The sequence below is a fragment of the Tilletiopsis washingtonensis genome (genome assembly GCF_003144115.1).
Source record: "Tilletiopsis washingtonensis strain MCA 4186 unplaced genomic scaffold FA09scaffold_6, whole genome shotgun sequence".
Lineage (NCBI taxonomy): Eukaryota > Fungi > Basidiomycota > Exobasidiomycetes > Entylomatales > Tilletiopsis > Tilletiopsis washingtonensis.
This window is the reverse complement of record NW_020312003.1, coordinates 784,119-796,564: the sequence shown is the minus strand read 5'-3', so window position 1 is coordinate 796,564 and position 12,446 is coordinate 784,119. Positions and strand designations below refer to the sequence as shown.

At 70.4% G+C, this 12,446-nt stretch overlaps 4 protein-coding genes across 4 annotated transcripts; 1 reads left to right on the top strand and 3 right to left on the bottom strand.

Moving 5' to 3' along the window:
• Window positions 1-152: 152 nt before the first annotated feature.
• On the top strand, window positions 153-2,762 carry FA09DRAFT_359545 (hypothetical protein). Its single transcript, XM_025745123.1, has 2 exons — window positions 153-1,059; window positions 1,111-2,762. The coding sequence occupies exons 1-2, from the start codon at window positions 175-177 to the stop codon at window positions 2,692-2,694; spliced, it is 2,469 nt and encodes an 822-aa protein (XP_025599813.1). The 5' UTR covers window positions 153-174; the 3' UTR covers window positions 2,695-2,762.
• On the bottom strand, window positions 2,728-5,373 carry FA09DRAFT_359544 (hypothetical protein). The gene is made up of 4 exons (XM_025745122.1): window positions 4,907-5,373; window positions 4,478-4,834; window positions 3,222-4,421; window positions 2,728-3,167 (listed from the first exon to the last, which is right to left on the bottom strand). Exons 1-4 carry the CDS (start codon window positions 5,257-5,259, stop codon window positions 2,843-2,845), a joined length of 2,235 nt encoding a protein of 744 aa, XP_025599812.1. The 5' UTR covers window positions 5,260-5,373; the 3' UTR covers window positions 2,728-2,842.
• Window positions 5,374-5,906: 533 nt separating this feature from the next.
• FA09DRAFT_316888 (hypothetical protein) lies at window positions 5,907-10,074 on the bottom strand. The gene is made up of 4 exons (XM_025740856.1): window positions 6,827-10,074; window positions 6,650-6,776; window positions 6,213-6,597; window positions 5,907-6,160 (listed from the first exon to the last, which is right to left on the bottom strand). The coding sequence occupies exons 1-4, from the start codon at window positions 9,988-9,990 to the stop codon at window positions 6,120-6,122; spliced, it is 3,717 nt and encodes a 1,238-aa protein (XP_025599811.1). The 5' UTR covers window positions 9,991-10,074; the 3' UTR covers window positions 5,907-6,119.
• A 670-nt stretch (window positions 10,075-10,744) lies between these two features.
• FA09DRAFT_316886 (hypothetical protein) lies at window positions 10,745-12,443 on the bottom strand. Its single transcript, XM_025740855.1, has 7 exons — window positions 12,157-12,443; window positions 11,809-12,037; window positions 11,678-11,752; window positions 11,486-11,590; window positions 11,402-11,426; window positions 11,243-11,342; window positions 10,745-11,177 (listed from the first exon to the last, which is right to left on the bottom strand). Exons 1-7 carry the CDS (start codon window positions 12,353-12,355, stop codon window positions 11,026-11,028), a joined length of 885 nt encoding a protein of 294 aa, XP_025599810.1. The 5' UTR covers window positions 12,356-12,443; the 3' UTR covers window positions 10,745-11,025.
• Between the last annotated feature and the right edge of the window lie 3 nt (window positions 12,444-12,446).

Here is a 12,446-nt window from a genome sequence, read left to right as displayed (position 1 = left end):
GCGCGCGTCGGCGCAGCGCAGCGCCAGAGCGGCAGGCACAGCGCAGCCGCAGCCACCGCCGCGCCGCGCCGCGACGCGTAAAGAGCGCACCACGCGTGGCTCGGGCGACGGCCGGCGGCTGCGCGCTCCTTGCCTTCCAACCTCATCGCCACCGCACACCGCACACACACCCACATGCACATGGCGGCACCCGCGTCCTCTCGCGGCGCAGGTGCCGCGGCGGGCCGCAGCAGCGGCAGCAGCAGTGCCAGCGGCAGCACCACCACCCGCAGCGCGCCGCTGCGCCCGCCGCCGCCGCCGTCGCCCTCCTTCGCCGACCTGCTCGGCAGCGACCAGTCGCCCGGCACGCTGCAGCGCATCGTCGAGCGCTCCTTTGCCGCACCGCCGCTGAGACATAGCACCGCTCTGCAGGCCGGGCCGCCGCCGCGCCAGGCCAGCCCATCACTCGCTCGTCGCGCCGCGCCGCAGCCGGATGCGCCGAGCGTGCCCGCCGAGGAGGAAGAGGAGGGCGAGGAGGAAGAAGAGGAAGAGGACGATGACGACGACGAGCCCACGTCGTCGCCACTGGATGATGACGACGACGACGGCTCGGAGGGCGAGCCGGAAGACTTCTCCTGGGCGGCCGGCGGCTTCGACCTCAACGCCAGCATGCTCGACCTCTTCGGCGCCTCGTCTGCCGCCGCCTTGCAGCCGTCACGTCCGCCCGGCAGCGTGCCCGGCCTCGGTGCGCCCTCGCCGGCCTCGGCCTTTGCGGGCCGCACGCCCGCCGGCGCCACACCGGGCGGCACAGTGGCGCACACGCCCGGCGTGGCGGACATCGAGGGCGCCATCGGCCTGCTCACGTCGCTCCTTGGCTGCATTCCTGCGGCCGCGGCCGCGCCGGAGAGCAGCGGCGCCGGCACAAGCCGCACGCGGCGCGCCACGGCCGCGGGCAATGTCATGAGCGGCGGTACATCGGGCAGCAGTAGCGCCACTCTTGCGGCGCCGTCGACGCCCGTCCAGCAGGCGGCGTCGCCCGGCGGCGGCTTCGTCGTCGAGGCTGCGCCGGACTGGATGCAGGTGAGTCACGCCTCCTTCTCCGCCGCCCGTCACGCATTGACGCCGCACCAGCCGCTCCTGCGCGACCTCGTCACGACAATCCGCGGCGAGTCGGACAAGCCCATCTCCTCGGCGGACCTCGTGCTCGTGCTGCAGACGCTGCTCGAGCAGCGGCAGCGGCAGCACGACCTGCACCACGCCAGCATCTCGTCTGCCAATGCAAAGTGGCCCTCGTCGGCGCCTGCAGCGGCGCCGTACAATCCCACGCTCTCGCTGCCCGCGCCGCTGCCCGAGCAGTCTGGAGGCGCAGTGGGTGAGGCGCAATCTGGCGTTCCGCTCTTCTCCTTCGCCGACTTTCCGTTCGCCGATGATGACGAAGAGGATCCGGACTGGGACCCAGTTCGCGCCGCGTACGCCAACGCCGTGTTGGGTGGCGGCGACGAGCTGCCGGGCCCCGATGCGCAGGGTCAGGACATGCTGGCCCAGTTCGGCTCGCTCGGACAGGAGGCGCGGGTGCAGCAGCTCGGCGCGTCTGGCTCATCTGCAGTGCCGCATCGCGGCACACCTGCAGGTCCCGCTAGCTCTCCACCGCAGGCGCTGCCGCATGCCGAGCCGTCCGGCTCCGAGTCGCACAGCCGTCGTCGGGCACCGGCGCCGACGGTCGATCCCGATGCCTCGCGCGAGCTGAGCGACGCAGCGTGGGCGACGCTCGTCTCGCGCGCCACCGCGCCATCCGAGTCCGAGGACGAGCAGCGCGACGGCTCTGCCTCTGCCTCGCCCGCCGCTGGTGCCGCTCGTCCGGCCCGTGGACGCCCTCCGCTTTCGGTCGAGGAGCGCGCCCGGCGGCGCCGCGAGCGCAACCGCATCTCGGCGGCGCGTGCGCGCGAACGCCGTCTGGCAGAGCGCGAGGACATGCGCGCGGCCTTGGACTCCAACGGCATCCGCGTTCCGGAGCGCGTGGCGCCGCCGCGTCCCGCCGTCGACGATGCCAAGCAGCGCAAGCGCGAGGAGGCGCAGCACGAGGAGCTGCTGCGCCTGCAGGCCGAGAACCGCATGCTGCGCGCCGAGATGGAGCGCCTGCGCGACGAGAATGCGGCGCTGCGCGCCCGCGACATCGTCACGCGCCAGCGGCTTGTGGAGGAGGAGGACGAGGAGACGTACGACTATCGCCCTGCGCCTCGCGCATCGGGCAGCCGTCGAGCCTACGACGCTCCTCCGCCTGTTCCGCCACGCCGGCGCGCCGACGAGTACGCCGCACCTCGCCCGCAGCAGCGGCCGCATGCCGGCGATGTCCGCTCGTACTCCTACTCGGACAGCGGCGGCAGCGCGGCAGAGTACGACGACTTGTCGGCACGTCGCGACAATCGCCTCGCGCCCAGCCACTCAGCACGCCGTCGACGCGGCGACTCGCCGGACTCGGAGCTCGTCGACGAGCTCGACGCGTCGCGTGGCCGACCGGCGCCTCCGCAGAAACGCCGCCGGGCCGTGTCGCCTGTTCACGACTACCAGCCGCCGACGCGCCACATGCCTCGCCGCGCTCCTGAGCCCTCATACGCCACGTCGTCGACGTCGCACGACTCGCGCGCCTACTCGCGGTCCGGCCACGGCGACGCGGCGTACCTGCACGGCGCTGCCGAGCCCTGGCGGCGCGGCTAGCCCCCCCAACGATGTCACCCTTCACATTCGATACCTCCACGTCATTTGAATGAATACCCGTTCGTGAGATTAGGCTTGCAGGACGCTACACGCAAGGGAGAGAGAAGAGGGCGCGCCTACTCGCCCGCGCACACGTCTTTTGAGCGCTCTACTTGGGCGGGCGACAGACGGGCGCGTCCGGCGGCGCCGAGGGGTTGATGAGCGCGACAATCGTCTGGCTGCCGGCGAAGAGCGTGCTGGCGATGCCGAACGCGAGAATCGAGTAGTCGAGGATGCGCGCCTTGCGCGACACGGCACAGCCGCGGGCGCGCAGGTGCAGCAGCGGCGGGTAGATGAAGCAGAGCGGACAGCAGAAGACGCTGCCCACGAACGACACGAAGACGTCCAGCGACGCCGAGCCGGCCCAGGCGGCCAGCGTGCACACGAGCACCGTCGAGCAGCGGAAGGCATTCTTGAGCACCTTGATCTTCCAGCTGTGGCAGAGATGTCAGCACGGCGCCAGGACCAGCTCTCCTCGCGCTACTCACTTGTACTTGCCGCTCTTGGTGAAGATGCCGCGCTCCAGAATCGTCACGGCCGGGAAGAGCTGCAGCGGCGTCGAGAGCAGAATGGCAATCGAGTAGAGGAACTGCATCGCCTGCACAAACTTGCTGTTCTGCGGCAGGTTCGTAATGACGACGGTCTGCACCTTGCTGCCGAAGGCCATGTACGAGAGCGCGCCCGACGTCGTGAAGAGCAGCATCACGCCAATCATGACGCCCGTGAGCGCCTTGGGGAAGCGCTGCGGCTCCTTCATCGACTCGGTGATCGGAATGACGAGGCCGACGCCCTCGAACGTGAAGACTGCCGTGCCGATGAAGAGCGAGAAGGTCGACGAGTTGAAGAGCACGACGTCGGCGACGCCCTTGTCGAGCAGCGTCGTGATCTCGTACTTGAAGAGGTAGACGATGCCGAAGAGGATGAACACGTCGGCGATGAGCGCCGTCGAACTGAGCTTGGCAATGCGGCGCACAAGGCTCAGCGGCAGGAAGACGGCGGCCTGCGCGAGAATGAGATACACGGTCGGCACGAGCGTGCGGCAGTGTGTGACGGCGAGGATGAAGGCCTGCAGGTTCTGCGCCACAAAGACTGTGTACGCGGCGACGAAGCCGATCTGCGAAAAGACGATCGACGTGAGAATGGCGAGGCGCATCTTCGGGCCGTAGAGGATGCCGCCCATGTCGCCAAACGACGCCGGGTGCTGCAGGTTGGCCTTGACGAGCAGCAGAAAGGACACGAGCGAGATCATCGCCACGCCGCACAGCACGAGCGTCGAGAAGAGCAGGCCGCCGTTCATGAAGGCCTTGCCGAGGAAGAGAATGCCCGTGCCCACAAACGACTTGAGCAGCATCATGACGGCCTCGAGCACCGTCGCCTCGCCGCGCGGCCGGTTGTGCTCGCCGGTGGCTGGGCGCAGGCGGCTGCTGCGCGAGCGCTGCAGCTTCCGCCGCTGGCTCTCTTGCCGCAGCAGCGCCGTGCGCTCCGTCGCGTCGCGACTGCTGCCTGCCACAGGGCCCTCGCTCTCCGCCGCCAGCTCCTCGTCGTCCTCCTCATCGTCGGACTCCTCGATGTCCTCCAGGTCCTCACCACCGTAGTGGCCGTACAGCGCGAGGAAGTCGATGAAGGAGCGCATCGCGCGCGGGCGTGGCCGGCCCTGGCCCTCGGCCTGGTTCAGCACAAAGAAGCGGCTGCACGAGAAGGTGTCAGCAGCGCCGCATGCATCAGCCTCGTTCTGCACACGCACCGGAAGCCGCCTGGCTCCTTGATGGCCGTCGTGTCGAGCTCGGGGTCGATGGTGCTGGTGCGCGGCAGGTGCAGGCTTTCGCTGCGCGTGCGGCGGCTCATCTTGCGCTTGTTGTTGTGCGCCCAGCGGTACACGTCGTCGGTGATGGCGCCGCCCTGCATCGCGGCCGGGCCAAAGTACTCGTCGGCGTCCTCGTCAAAGGCGGACGCTGACGCGGGGTTGGAGCCCGGGAAGTGCACCGACGGGCCCGCACCGCCCGGACCGCCCTCGTCGCCGGTCATCGACGCGGCCGACGAGGCGACGCCGTCCGTGACGCTGTCCGTGCGCGGGAAGCCGGACTCGTTGGGCCGCGCCAGGCTGTGGAGGTGTCAGCCAGGAGGCGGGCGACGCGATGCACCAGAGGCAGCTACCTCGCCACTCTGCACTCACTGCATCTCGACAATGCGGCCCTTCTGCGCATCGCTGATCGGCAGGCTGTCGAGGTCGTGCGGCTCGTCGGCCGTGTCGAGCGCATGCTCGTCCTCGCTGATGGCCGTGCTGTGCGGGCGGCTGCCGCTGTGCTCGCTCGGCGTACGGCGCAGCGGCAGCGGCGCGAGCTGTGCGCGCGGCGAGCGCGTCACATCGCCGACGGCGTCGCCGCTGCCGCCGGGCGTGGGCGAGGCGACGCGCGGCGGGATCTGCTGCACCACCGGCGAGCGGCCGTACGGCGAGTCCTGCTGCTGGTTCGAGCTGGCACGGCGCGGCGCGGCGGGCCGGCCGCCGGACGGCGCGTCGTGCGACATGGGCGCTGCGAGGAGAAGGGCTGAGGCGAGGAGGATGCGCGGTGCGGATGCTGCGCGGCGTGCAGAGGCTGCGCGGAGGGTCACGCGGCGATGGATGTGGCCGGGAGGCTGACGGCGAAGGGGGCCAAGATTCGCGGCCCGGCCCGCACGTTGGCCCAGAGGAGGCGGCGCGCTCCTTCGCTGGCGGCGCCGCGCCGACGCCAGGCAGGAGCGGTGGCTGGCCAGTTGTAGTCGTGCACTACAGCAACCGGCGCCGCTGCCCCGTGCTCCGCCAAAGCGTGAATACAACGGGCTGGCGCGGCACGGCTCCGCGGCCGTCCCACGCCGGCGCACGCATGACGCGCCGGCGCAGCGGTGGAGGCAGCGGCGGAGCGGGCAGCATCTGCATGCGCTGCAGCCACGCCAAGTGCGCCGCTGCCTCCGACCGGCCACGCTGCCGACGGCTGCGCTGAGCCATGCATGGGTGGGCAAGAAGAGGACGGGGCCCAGAGCAGAGCACGCAGCGGCGAGAGTTGACGGCCAGGCTGGTGGGCGGGGCCAGCGGGCTCAGGCCGTGGTGAGGTTGAGGCTGTGCACTTTCTGTTTGCCCCTCAGGGGCTCCTCTCGGTGGCCGTGCTCCGGCCTGCGCACACACAAGCGTCTCGAGACGGGTGAGACAGAATGGATTGCGGGGTGGAAGGGGCAAGAGACTCGCGCTTGCGTTGAGAGTGAGAGCGACCGGCATAGAAACTCGGACAGGAAGCCGGGACATGATATGCTACGAGGTGGGCTTGGATGCTGCGGCGTGGGAGAGTCGAGAAGCGAGACGTGTGAGAGAGAGAGAAGGATGCTTGTGAGAGAGAGGGACGCGGCCATGACGATTAGAAGTTGAGAATCTGGCCTAGGTGCATTGGCAGTTCGGCTGGCGGCGTTCAGGTCAGCGCATGTCGTCGACGCAGAGACACGCTACGCACCCATCTTGCATCCCAGGTGCAGCTCGAGCGAGCGCAGCATCTCAATGTCGCCGCGCGGGCCGCCGGAGCCCGTGACGACGTTGATGCAGACGCTGGGACGTCCGGCGCCCGAGGTGGCGGCCGCACAGGCAATCTTCTCCTTGTACTCCTCCACCGAGCGCGGCAGGTCGTAGAAGACGACGAGCGGCACCTGGTGCACGTCGCGCGCCTGCAGCGCCAGGTCGTGCACCACGAGCGCCTTGCGCCCGCCGCTGCGCCCGGCACTGGCGCCGCCGGGCCCGCCGACGACGGCGTGGCTCGCCTGCTGGTACGCCGAGACGCCGCCGTACGCGCTGCGGAAGGCGGAGAGCACCTGCTGCCGCGTCGTCGAGGCCATCTCCTTGGACTGCGGCGCGTGTCAGTGCGGGCGCGGCGGCCAAGCACGAAATGTCACTCACGAGACTTATCGCCTCGACGCCCTTGCTCGCCAGCTTGTACGTGACGGCCTCGAGCGCCGCAGCCGACGCCACGTACACGACGGCCTGGTTGAAGTCGATGTCCTCGAGCAGGTCCGTGATGACATCGCTGCGGGGCCTGGTGAGCTGAGCGCAAGGTGACGCCGGCGCAGCACTTACAGCTTCATCTCGTTGGCATGCGCGCTGGGCCCGCCGTAGCCCATCGGCGGGCCGGCGGCCGGGCCCGTCGAGACGGCCACATACAGGTAGTACTGCCTCAGGCCGCGCAGAGGCGCCAGCATCGGGTCGGCCAGCGGGTTGGTGTTGCTGTTGCCCGGCGCAGCGCCCAGTGCGTTGGACGGCGTGCCGGGCGGAGCACTGCCGTACGAGCCGAGCTGCGGCGTGTGCTGCTGCTGCTGCGCGTGATGCTGCAGCTGCCCGAGCTGCGGCGTCTGGCTGCCGTGGCTGTTGCCGAGGCCCATCGTGCCGGAGCCAATGCTTGGTGACGAAGAGAAGCCGCTTGCGCCGGCCGCGCCGTACGTCGTCGTGGCCTGCAGTGCGCCGCCGCCGCCCTCGCGCCGCACCAGCACGCGCACGCTCTCGCGCAGGTGGATCGACTGGGCAAAGTTGAGCACGTCCTGCGGCACCGTGTTGCTGAAGATGGCCGTCTGGCGGTCCAGCGTCGCGGGCTTGTCGCCGTCGAACGGACTGAAGGGCCGCCCGGGGCCCGAGCTCTGCGGCAGGCCCGGCGAGAGGAGCGGCTCGCGCGAGGCATTGCCGCGAGGCTGCGGCAGGAGACGCAGCAGCGTCGAGACGTAGTCGGCCAGGTTGCGCGCAATCAGCTGGTCCGCCTCGTCGAGAATGACGAGGCGCACGTCGGACAGCGAAATCGCACCGCGATTGGCGAGGTACGTGAAGAGGTCGTTCATCTTCTGCGGCGTGCCGACGACGAGGTGCGGCTGCGACTGCACGAGGTTGGCCGCCTCCTGGCCCACGTCGATACTTCCAGCCGCAGCGATGTGCACGCGCACGCCCAGCGCCGCGCCGAGGCCGAGCGACATGCGCTGCGCCTGCGTCGCCTGGTCCACCGTCGTGCTGATGATGAGCACAATGGGCCCGCGCATCGCGCCGCCCGGCGGCACGGGCTCGCCGCGCAGCACGTTGAGGATCTGCTGCAGCGCCGGAATGACATAGCTGGCGATGCGCTCCTGCGTCGGCGGCGCCTGCGCGATGATATCGCTGCCGCGCAGCAGGAACGGCAGCGCGCGCTGCTGGATCTTGTTCGGCGGGCCGAGGCCGTACTTGAGGATCGACCGCAGCAGGTCGCCGTGCAGGTTCAGGTGCTCCCATTTCGTCACGACGACGCTCGGGTCCGGCGGGCCCATCGCGCCGCCGCTCATCGCCGGTCCGGCGCCGGCGAAGCGGCCCGTCGAGTCGACTTCTGGCGTGCCGGTGCGCATGTGCGGCGTGCCCGAGCTCTCGCGGCGGTTGGGCCCGCCCAGTGCCGGCGAGAAGTTGCCTCCGGCAGCAGCGGCGTTCATGGCGGCCCAGCGGCGCGCGTCGGGCGCCAGGTGCTCCTTGGCCACGCCGGTGAGGCTCTGCTGCGCCTGTTGCGGTGCGCCGGCGCCCCAGCTGAGGCGGTTCTGGCTCGGCGCAGGGCTGGCACCTGGCCGCGGGCTGAGGCCACGGTCCAGCGGCGGGTGCGCAAAGCCGCCAGAGCCTGTGCGCGGACTTGCCGAGCGCTCGTAGGGGTTCAGCGCGCCTGTGCGGCCGCCGAGGTTGGGCGTGCCCGGAAACGTGCCGAGCTGCGGCGTGAGGATGTTGCCGCCGAGCTGCGGCGTGCCGCTGGGCGGTGCACCGAGGCCGAGGCCCGCCAGCTGCTGCTGCATGGCGCCGACGTGCGGCGTGCCGTTCATGCCAGACGGCGTGCGCTGCTGCGGCATCGGCGGCGGCGCGCCGCCTTGCGACGTGAAGAGCTGCGCCACGCTGCCGGCGAGCGTGTTGAGCTGGGCACTGAGCGCGCGCACCTCTTCTTGCACCTGCGCCGAGCCGTGCGCCGCATTGTGCACGTCTGCCGGCAGGCCGCCGCGCTGGGCGCCGCCGAGATGCTTGGTGCGGTCGAGCAGCAGGCTGACGTTGCGGCTCAGCCCGCCGATGTGCCGGTTGACGTCCTTGAGCCCGACCTCGAGCCGCAGTAGCCGCTCCAGCACGTCGTTGAAGAGCGGCGAGGCGCGCAGCGAGGCGTCGGCGGCAGACGAGGGCGCATGTGCGCCGCGCTCCGAGCCAAAGCCCGACGCACCGTCGACGCTGGGAGCACGCTGCGTGTTGGAGTTGCGCGCCGCACTGCTGAGGCCCGAGGCAGAGCGCGGGATGCCCCCTCCATTGTGGTGCCCGCCGACGCCCGAATGCATGCTGCCTGGCGTGAGCGGCCGCTCGCGCGGCGGGCTGCCAAAGGGCGAGAATGTCGGCGTGCTTGAGCCGGCCGTCGCAGCTGTCGCGCCCGTCGAGCTCGCGCCGCTGCCGCCGAGGCCGAAGGTGGCTGCTGTCGGCGAGAGCAGGCCGCCCGCGAGGCCCGCTGCGCCGCCCGGCAGCGAGAGGAACGGACTCTGCGCCGTGCCGAGCGACGGCGAGCGCAGCGGCGGCGCATACGACGCACCGCCTGGGAACGGGTATGCCGCCCCGTTGCCGTCCACCCGCGGGCTGCTGCCTTCTTGCCCGCGCATCGACGCACCAGACGCTGGACGACGCACGGGCTGCTGCTGTTCGGCCTCCTCTTCATCGTCGACGAGCTGCCCGACCATGCTGGCGGAGCGCGTGTCGAGGCCCTCCTCGTCGGCCTCGGGCTCGGCAAACATGGCGCGCGCCTCGTCGCCGGTGCGCGGCGTCGCGTGCGCCGGCACGGGCGATGTCGTGTCGACGACGAGGCGCGGCGTGCCGGCGGCCTGCGGTGCGTCGCCGAGGTGCGATCGAGCGCTGGCATAGCTCGGCGAGCTCGAGTGCAGGCCGGACGAGTGCCGTGCGCCGCCGCCGCCGCTGCTGCCTGCTGCGAGCTCGCTGTCGCCGCTGCCGCTGCCGGGCGCGCCGCTGGCTGGCGAGCTGGAGCGCTGCCGGGCGGCGGCGGCGCGGTGTGCGCCGATGGGCCCGAAGACGAGGCTGGGCGTGCCGGCGCGGCTGCGCGGCTGCTGCTGCATGCTGCGGCGCTGCTCGAGCGACTCGCCGGGCGAGAGCTGCTCGGCCAGCGACGACGGCGGGCGGCGTGGGGGTGAGGTCGTCGCGGCCGCGGCAGCCGAGGGCGCCCAGCCGCCCGGCACGCCGCCGGGCGTGGCAGAGAGCGGCGAGGCCATGAGGGTGTGGCTGCTGCGCGGGGTGTGGGAGATGCAGCCGGCCGTGCGAGCGGCTGTGGTGTGCGGCGAGTGCGAGTGCGAGTGCGAGAGGCTAGGGCGCCTCTGCTTCTCCCGCCGCAGCGCAGCGCATCTCCGCTCCTTGTCTCCTGCACGGCGCTGCGCTGGCTGGCGCGCCGCGGCGGCCGAGCGTGGGACGCTCCGTGCCGCGCGCCTCTCGGCCGGCACTCGCGGCGCTGCCTCCCACAGAGCCTCTGTCCAGCTGCAGGCCCGTAGCGATGGAAGGAGGGCAGCAGCTCAGCTCAAAATGCAGAGGCAGCCAGTCTCATTGCAGCGAGCCTCGCGATGGCTTGGTAGCTTGCGGCTGACCGTGTCAGTGAGCTTGGGAGATCGCGCGTGAGCTCCGTGGTGCGGCAAGTCCAGTACGCACCGGCAGCCGCCATCCTGTCTTGGATGCTGGCTCGAGCACGGCCGGCAAGTTCTCGCGGCCCGATCGGCACGGACGAGATGGACAACACTCCCAAGCCGCAGCGGAGGCACCGAGGCTTGCTCGGCGCCAGTAGCGGGCCTCTGCGCATGGCTTCGCGTCGAACGAGCGCGCAGCTCATCCACGCTGCGCTCGACGCTGCTCTTTCCTCGTCCATCTCGAGATCAGTCGACGTCCGCACACGTCGAGAGCGCAGCAGCAGCAGCGTCCACACTCCACACGGCACACAGCGACGCGCGAGAAAAGAGATCATCATTCGTCTAACACGATGCGTGCGCGCGGGAGAGTGCAGCGCTGCATGTCCAGAGGAAGGGATTCAGATGAGTAGCGCCACGACAGAGGAGTGGGCGTGAAGATGTAAGTGAAGAAGGGGGCAAATAGAGAAGCCAGTCGTGTGCAGTGTGCGTGAAGAACCTGTGAGGTGGGTGGAGAGTGGGTGCGGCGTGAGGAGAGGCGAAGTGGGATGCGCGAGTCACGGCGACGAGTGTTGCCGTGAATGGAGCGAGCCGGACGGAGGAGAGGGGAGGAAGAGCGTAGAGAAAAGCTCGCGCTTACTCCTCGTCCTCGAGGATCTCCTCGGCGCCGCGGGCGCTGACGCTGCGGCGGTAGGGCAGCTGCTTGGCGGCGCCGCCCGTGGGCGAGGCGCGCGGCTTGCAGTTCGACGACGCGCCGGCGGGCGCGGCCGAGGGCGTCTTCTTGTCACCTGCGGACGACGAGGGCGGCGTCAGCGTGCGGACTCGGGGTGCACCCGCGGCATGGCGTACGTACCCTGGTGGAAGGTGCTCGTAGAGCCGTTCTTGCGCACGCGCTCGCCCGGGAAGGGGCCAGAGTTGCCGTCGCAGTCGTCGAAGCCGTTGCCGTAGTTGCCCTAGAGAGGAAAGGACGGCGTCAGCGAGGTTGTGACGACTGCGATGCGCCGAAATTCACCGCGTGGTTCCACTGGGCACCCATGCTGATGGAGTGTGTGTGTGAGCGAGAGTGAGCGGCAGGGGCTCAGGGCTCTCTACTCACACGTCGTAGATGTGCGGGCACAGCTTGGTGGCGTTGGGGCCGCCGGTGCAGGCACGGATGGAGAACTCGGTGGCCGACATGAACGACGACCACTCCTTGCTCTGGCTGTGGGCGGAGAGAGGCGCGTCAGGCGCGGCCACGGTGCACGACACGACGACGCGTCGACGCCGACGACGCCGAGCAGCTACTCACACCCACTGGCCCTCACGGCCCTTGGCAGAGCGCGTGAAGACGAGGCCGCCGGGCGGGTTGCCGGCGCCGGTGGCACTGGATGGGACCGTCAGCCGACGCTCCTCCCCCATGCTGCTGTCGCGACGCCTCACCCGTGCGGGTCGAGCTCGCCGCCCTCGTCGCCGGCGTCGATCTTCATGCTGGTAAAGTCGCCGAAGCCGGTGACCTGCACAAAGTCGGGCGTCTTGAGGAAGTGGGCCTTCTTGAGCGTGCCGTTGGGAATGAGGCGCGTGCCGTAGCCGCTCTTGGTGCACCACGAGTACATGAACTCCTCCTGCGCGCCGACGGTGCCCTGCTTGCGGGGGCCCCACAGGCAGACTGCGGCGCGTGTCAGTCACAAACCACGTGCGAGGCGCAGCAGAGGCGCAATGGCGGCTACGCACAGTCTGCGGCAGGGGGTCAGCGATGCTCTGCCGTGCTTGCCCTCTGCTGCCACTCACCCGACACCGAGTTGACAAAGACGTTCTGGCACTTGGACTTCTGGCTCGACGCGCCAAACTGCTTGCACTGGTTGGTGCCGATCTGGCCCTTCTCCCACTTGTCGGGCAGGTTGTTGACGCTGAACGTCGGCTTCTTCTGCGCCTCGACGCCGGCGAGCGCCACGAGGGCGACCGTCACGAGGGCCTGCAGCTTGAACATGATTGAGAGAGAGAGTGTGGGTGGGTGATTGGCGTCGGGCCACGTGTAGTTGGAATCGAACGGGAAAGGGCCGGGCTGGAGGGGGTGGAGG

Excerpts from the sequence above, each read along its gene's own strand:
- FA09DRAFT_359545 (XM_025745123.1), top strand. The coding sequence starts at position 175 with ATGCACATGGCGGCACCCGCGTCCTCTCGCGGCGCAGGTGCCGCGGCG. Across the intron at positions 1,060-1,110 it reads CTGCGCCGGACTGGATGCAG|CCGCTCCTGCGCGACCTCGT; the intron begins GTGAGTCACGCC and ends ACGCCGCACCAG.
- FA09DRAFT_359544 (XM_025745122.1), bottom strand. The coding sequence starts at position 5,259 with ATGTCGCACGACGCGCCGTCCGGCGGCCGGCCCGCCGCGCCGCGCCGT. Across the intron at positions 4,835-4,906 it reads GGCCGCATTGTCGAGATGCA|CCTGGCGCGGCCCAACGAGT; the intron begins GTGAGTGCAGAG and ends ACACCTCCACAG. Across the intron at positions 4,422-4,477 it reads AAGGAGCCAGGCGGCTTCCG|CCGCTTCTTTGTGCTGAACC; the intron begins GTGCGTGTGCAG and ends CTTCTCGTGCAG.
- FA09DRAFT_316888 (XM_025740856.1), bottom strand. The coding sequence starts at position 9,990 with ATGGCCTCGCCGCTCTCTGCCACGCCCGGCGGCGTGCCGGGCGGCTGG. Across the intron at positions 6,777-6,826 it reads CATGCCAACGAGATGAAGCT|CGATGTCATCACGGACCTGC; the intron begins GTAAGTGCTGCG and ends CAGGCCCCGCAG. Across the intron at positions 6,598-6,649 it reads GCGTCGAGGCGATAAGTCTC|TCCAAGGAGATGGCCTCGAC; the intron begins GTGAGTGACATT and ends CACGCGCCGCAG.
- FA09DRAFT_316886 (XM_025740855.1), bottom strand. The coding sequence starts at position 12,355 with ATGTTCAAGCTGCAGGCCCTCGTGACGGTCGCCCTCGTGGCGCTCGCC. Across the intron at positions 12,038-12,156 it reads CTTTGTCAACTCGGTGTCGG|CAGTCTGCCTGTGGGGCCCC; the intron begins GTGAGTGGCAGC and ends TGACACGCGCCG. Across the intron at positions 11,343-11,401 it reads GTGCCCAGTGGAACCACGCG|GGCAACTACGGCAACGGCTT; the intron begins GTGAATTTCGGC and ends TTTCCTCTCTAG.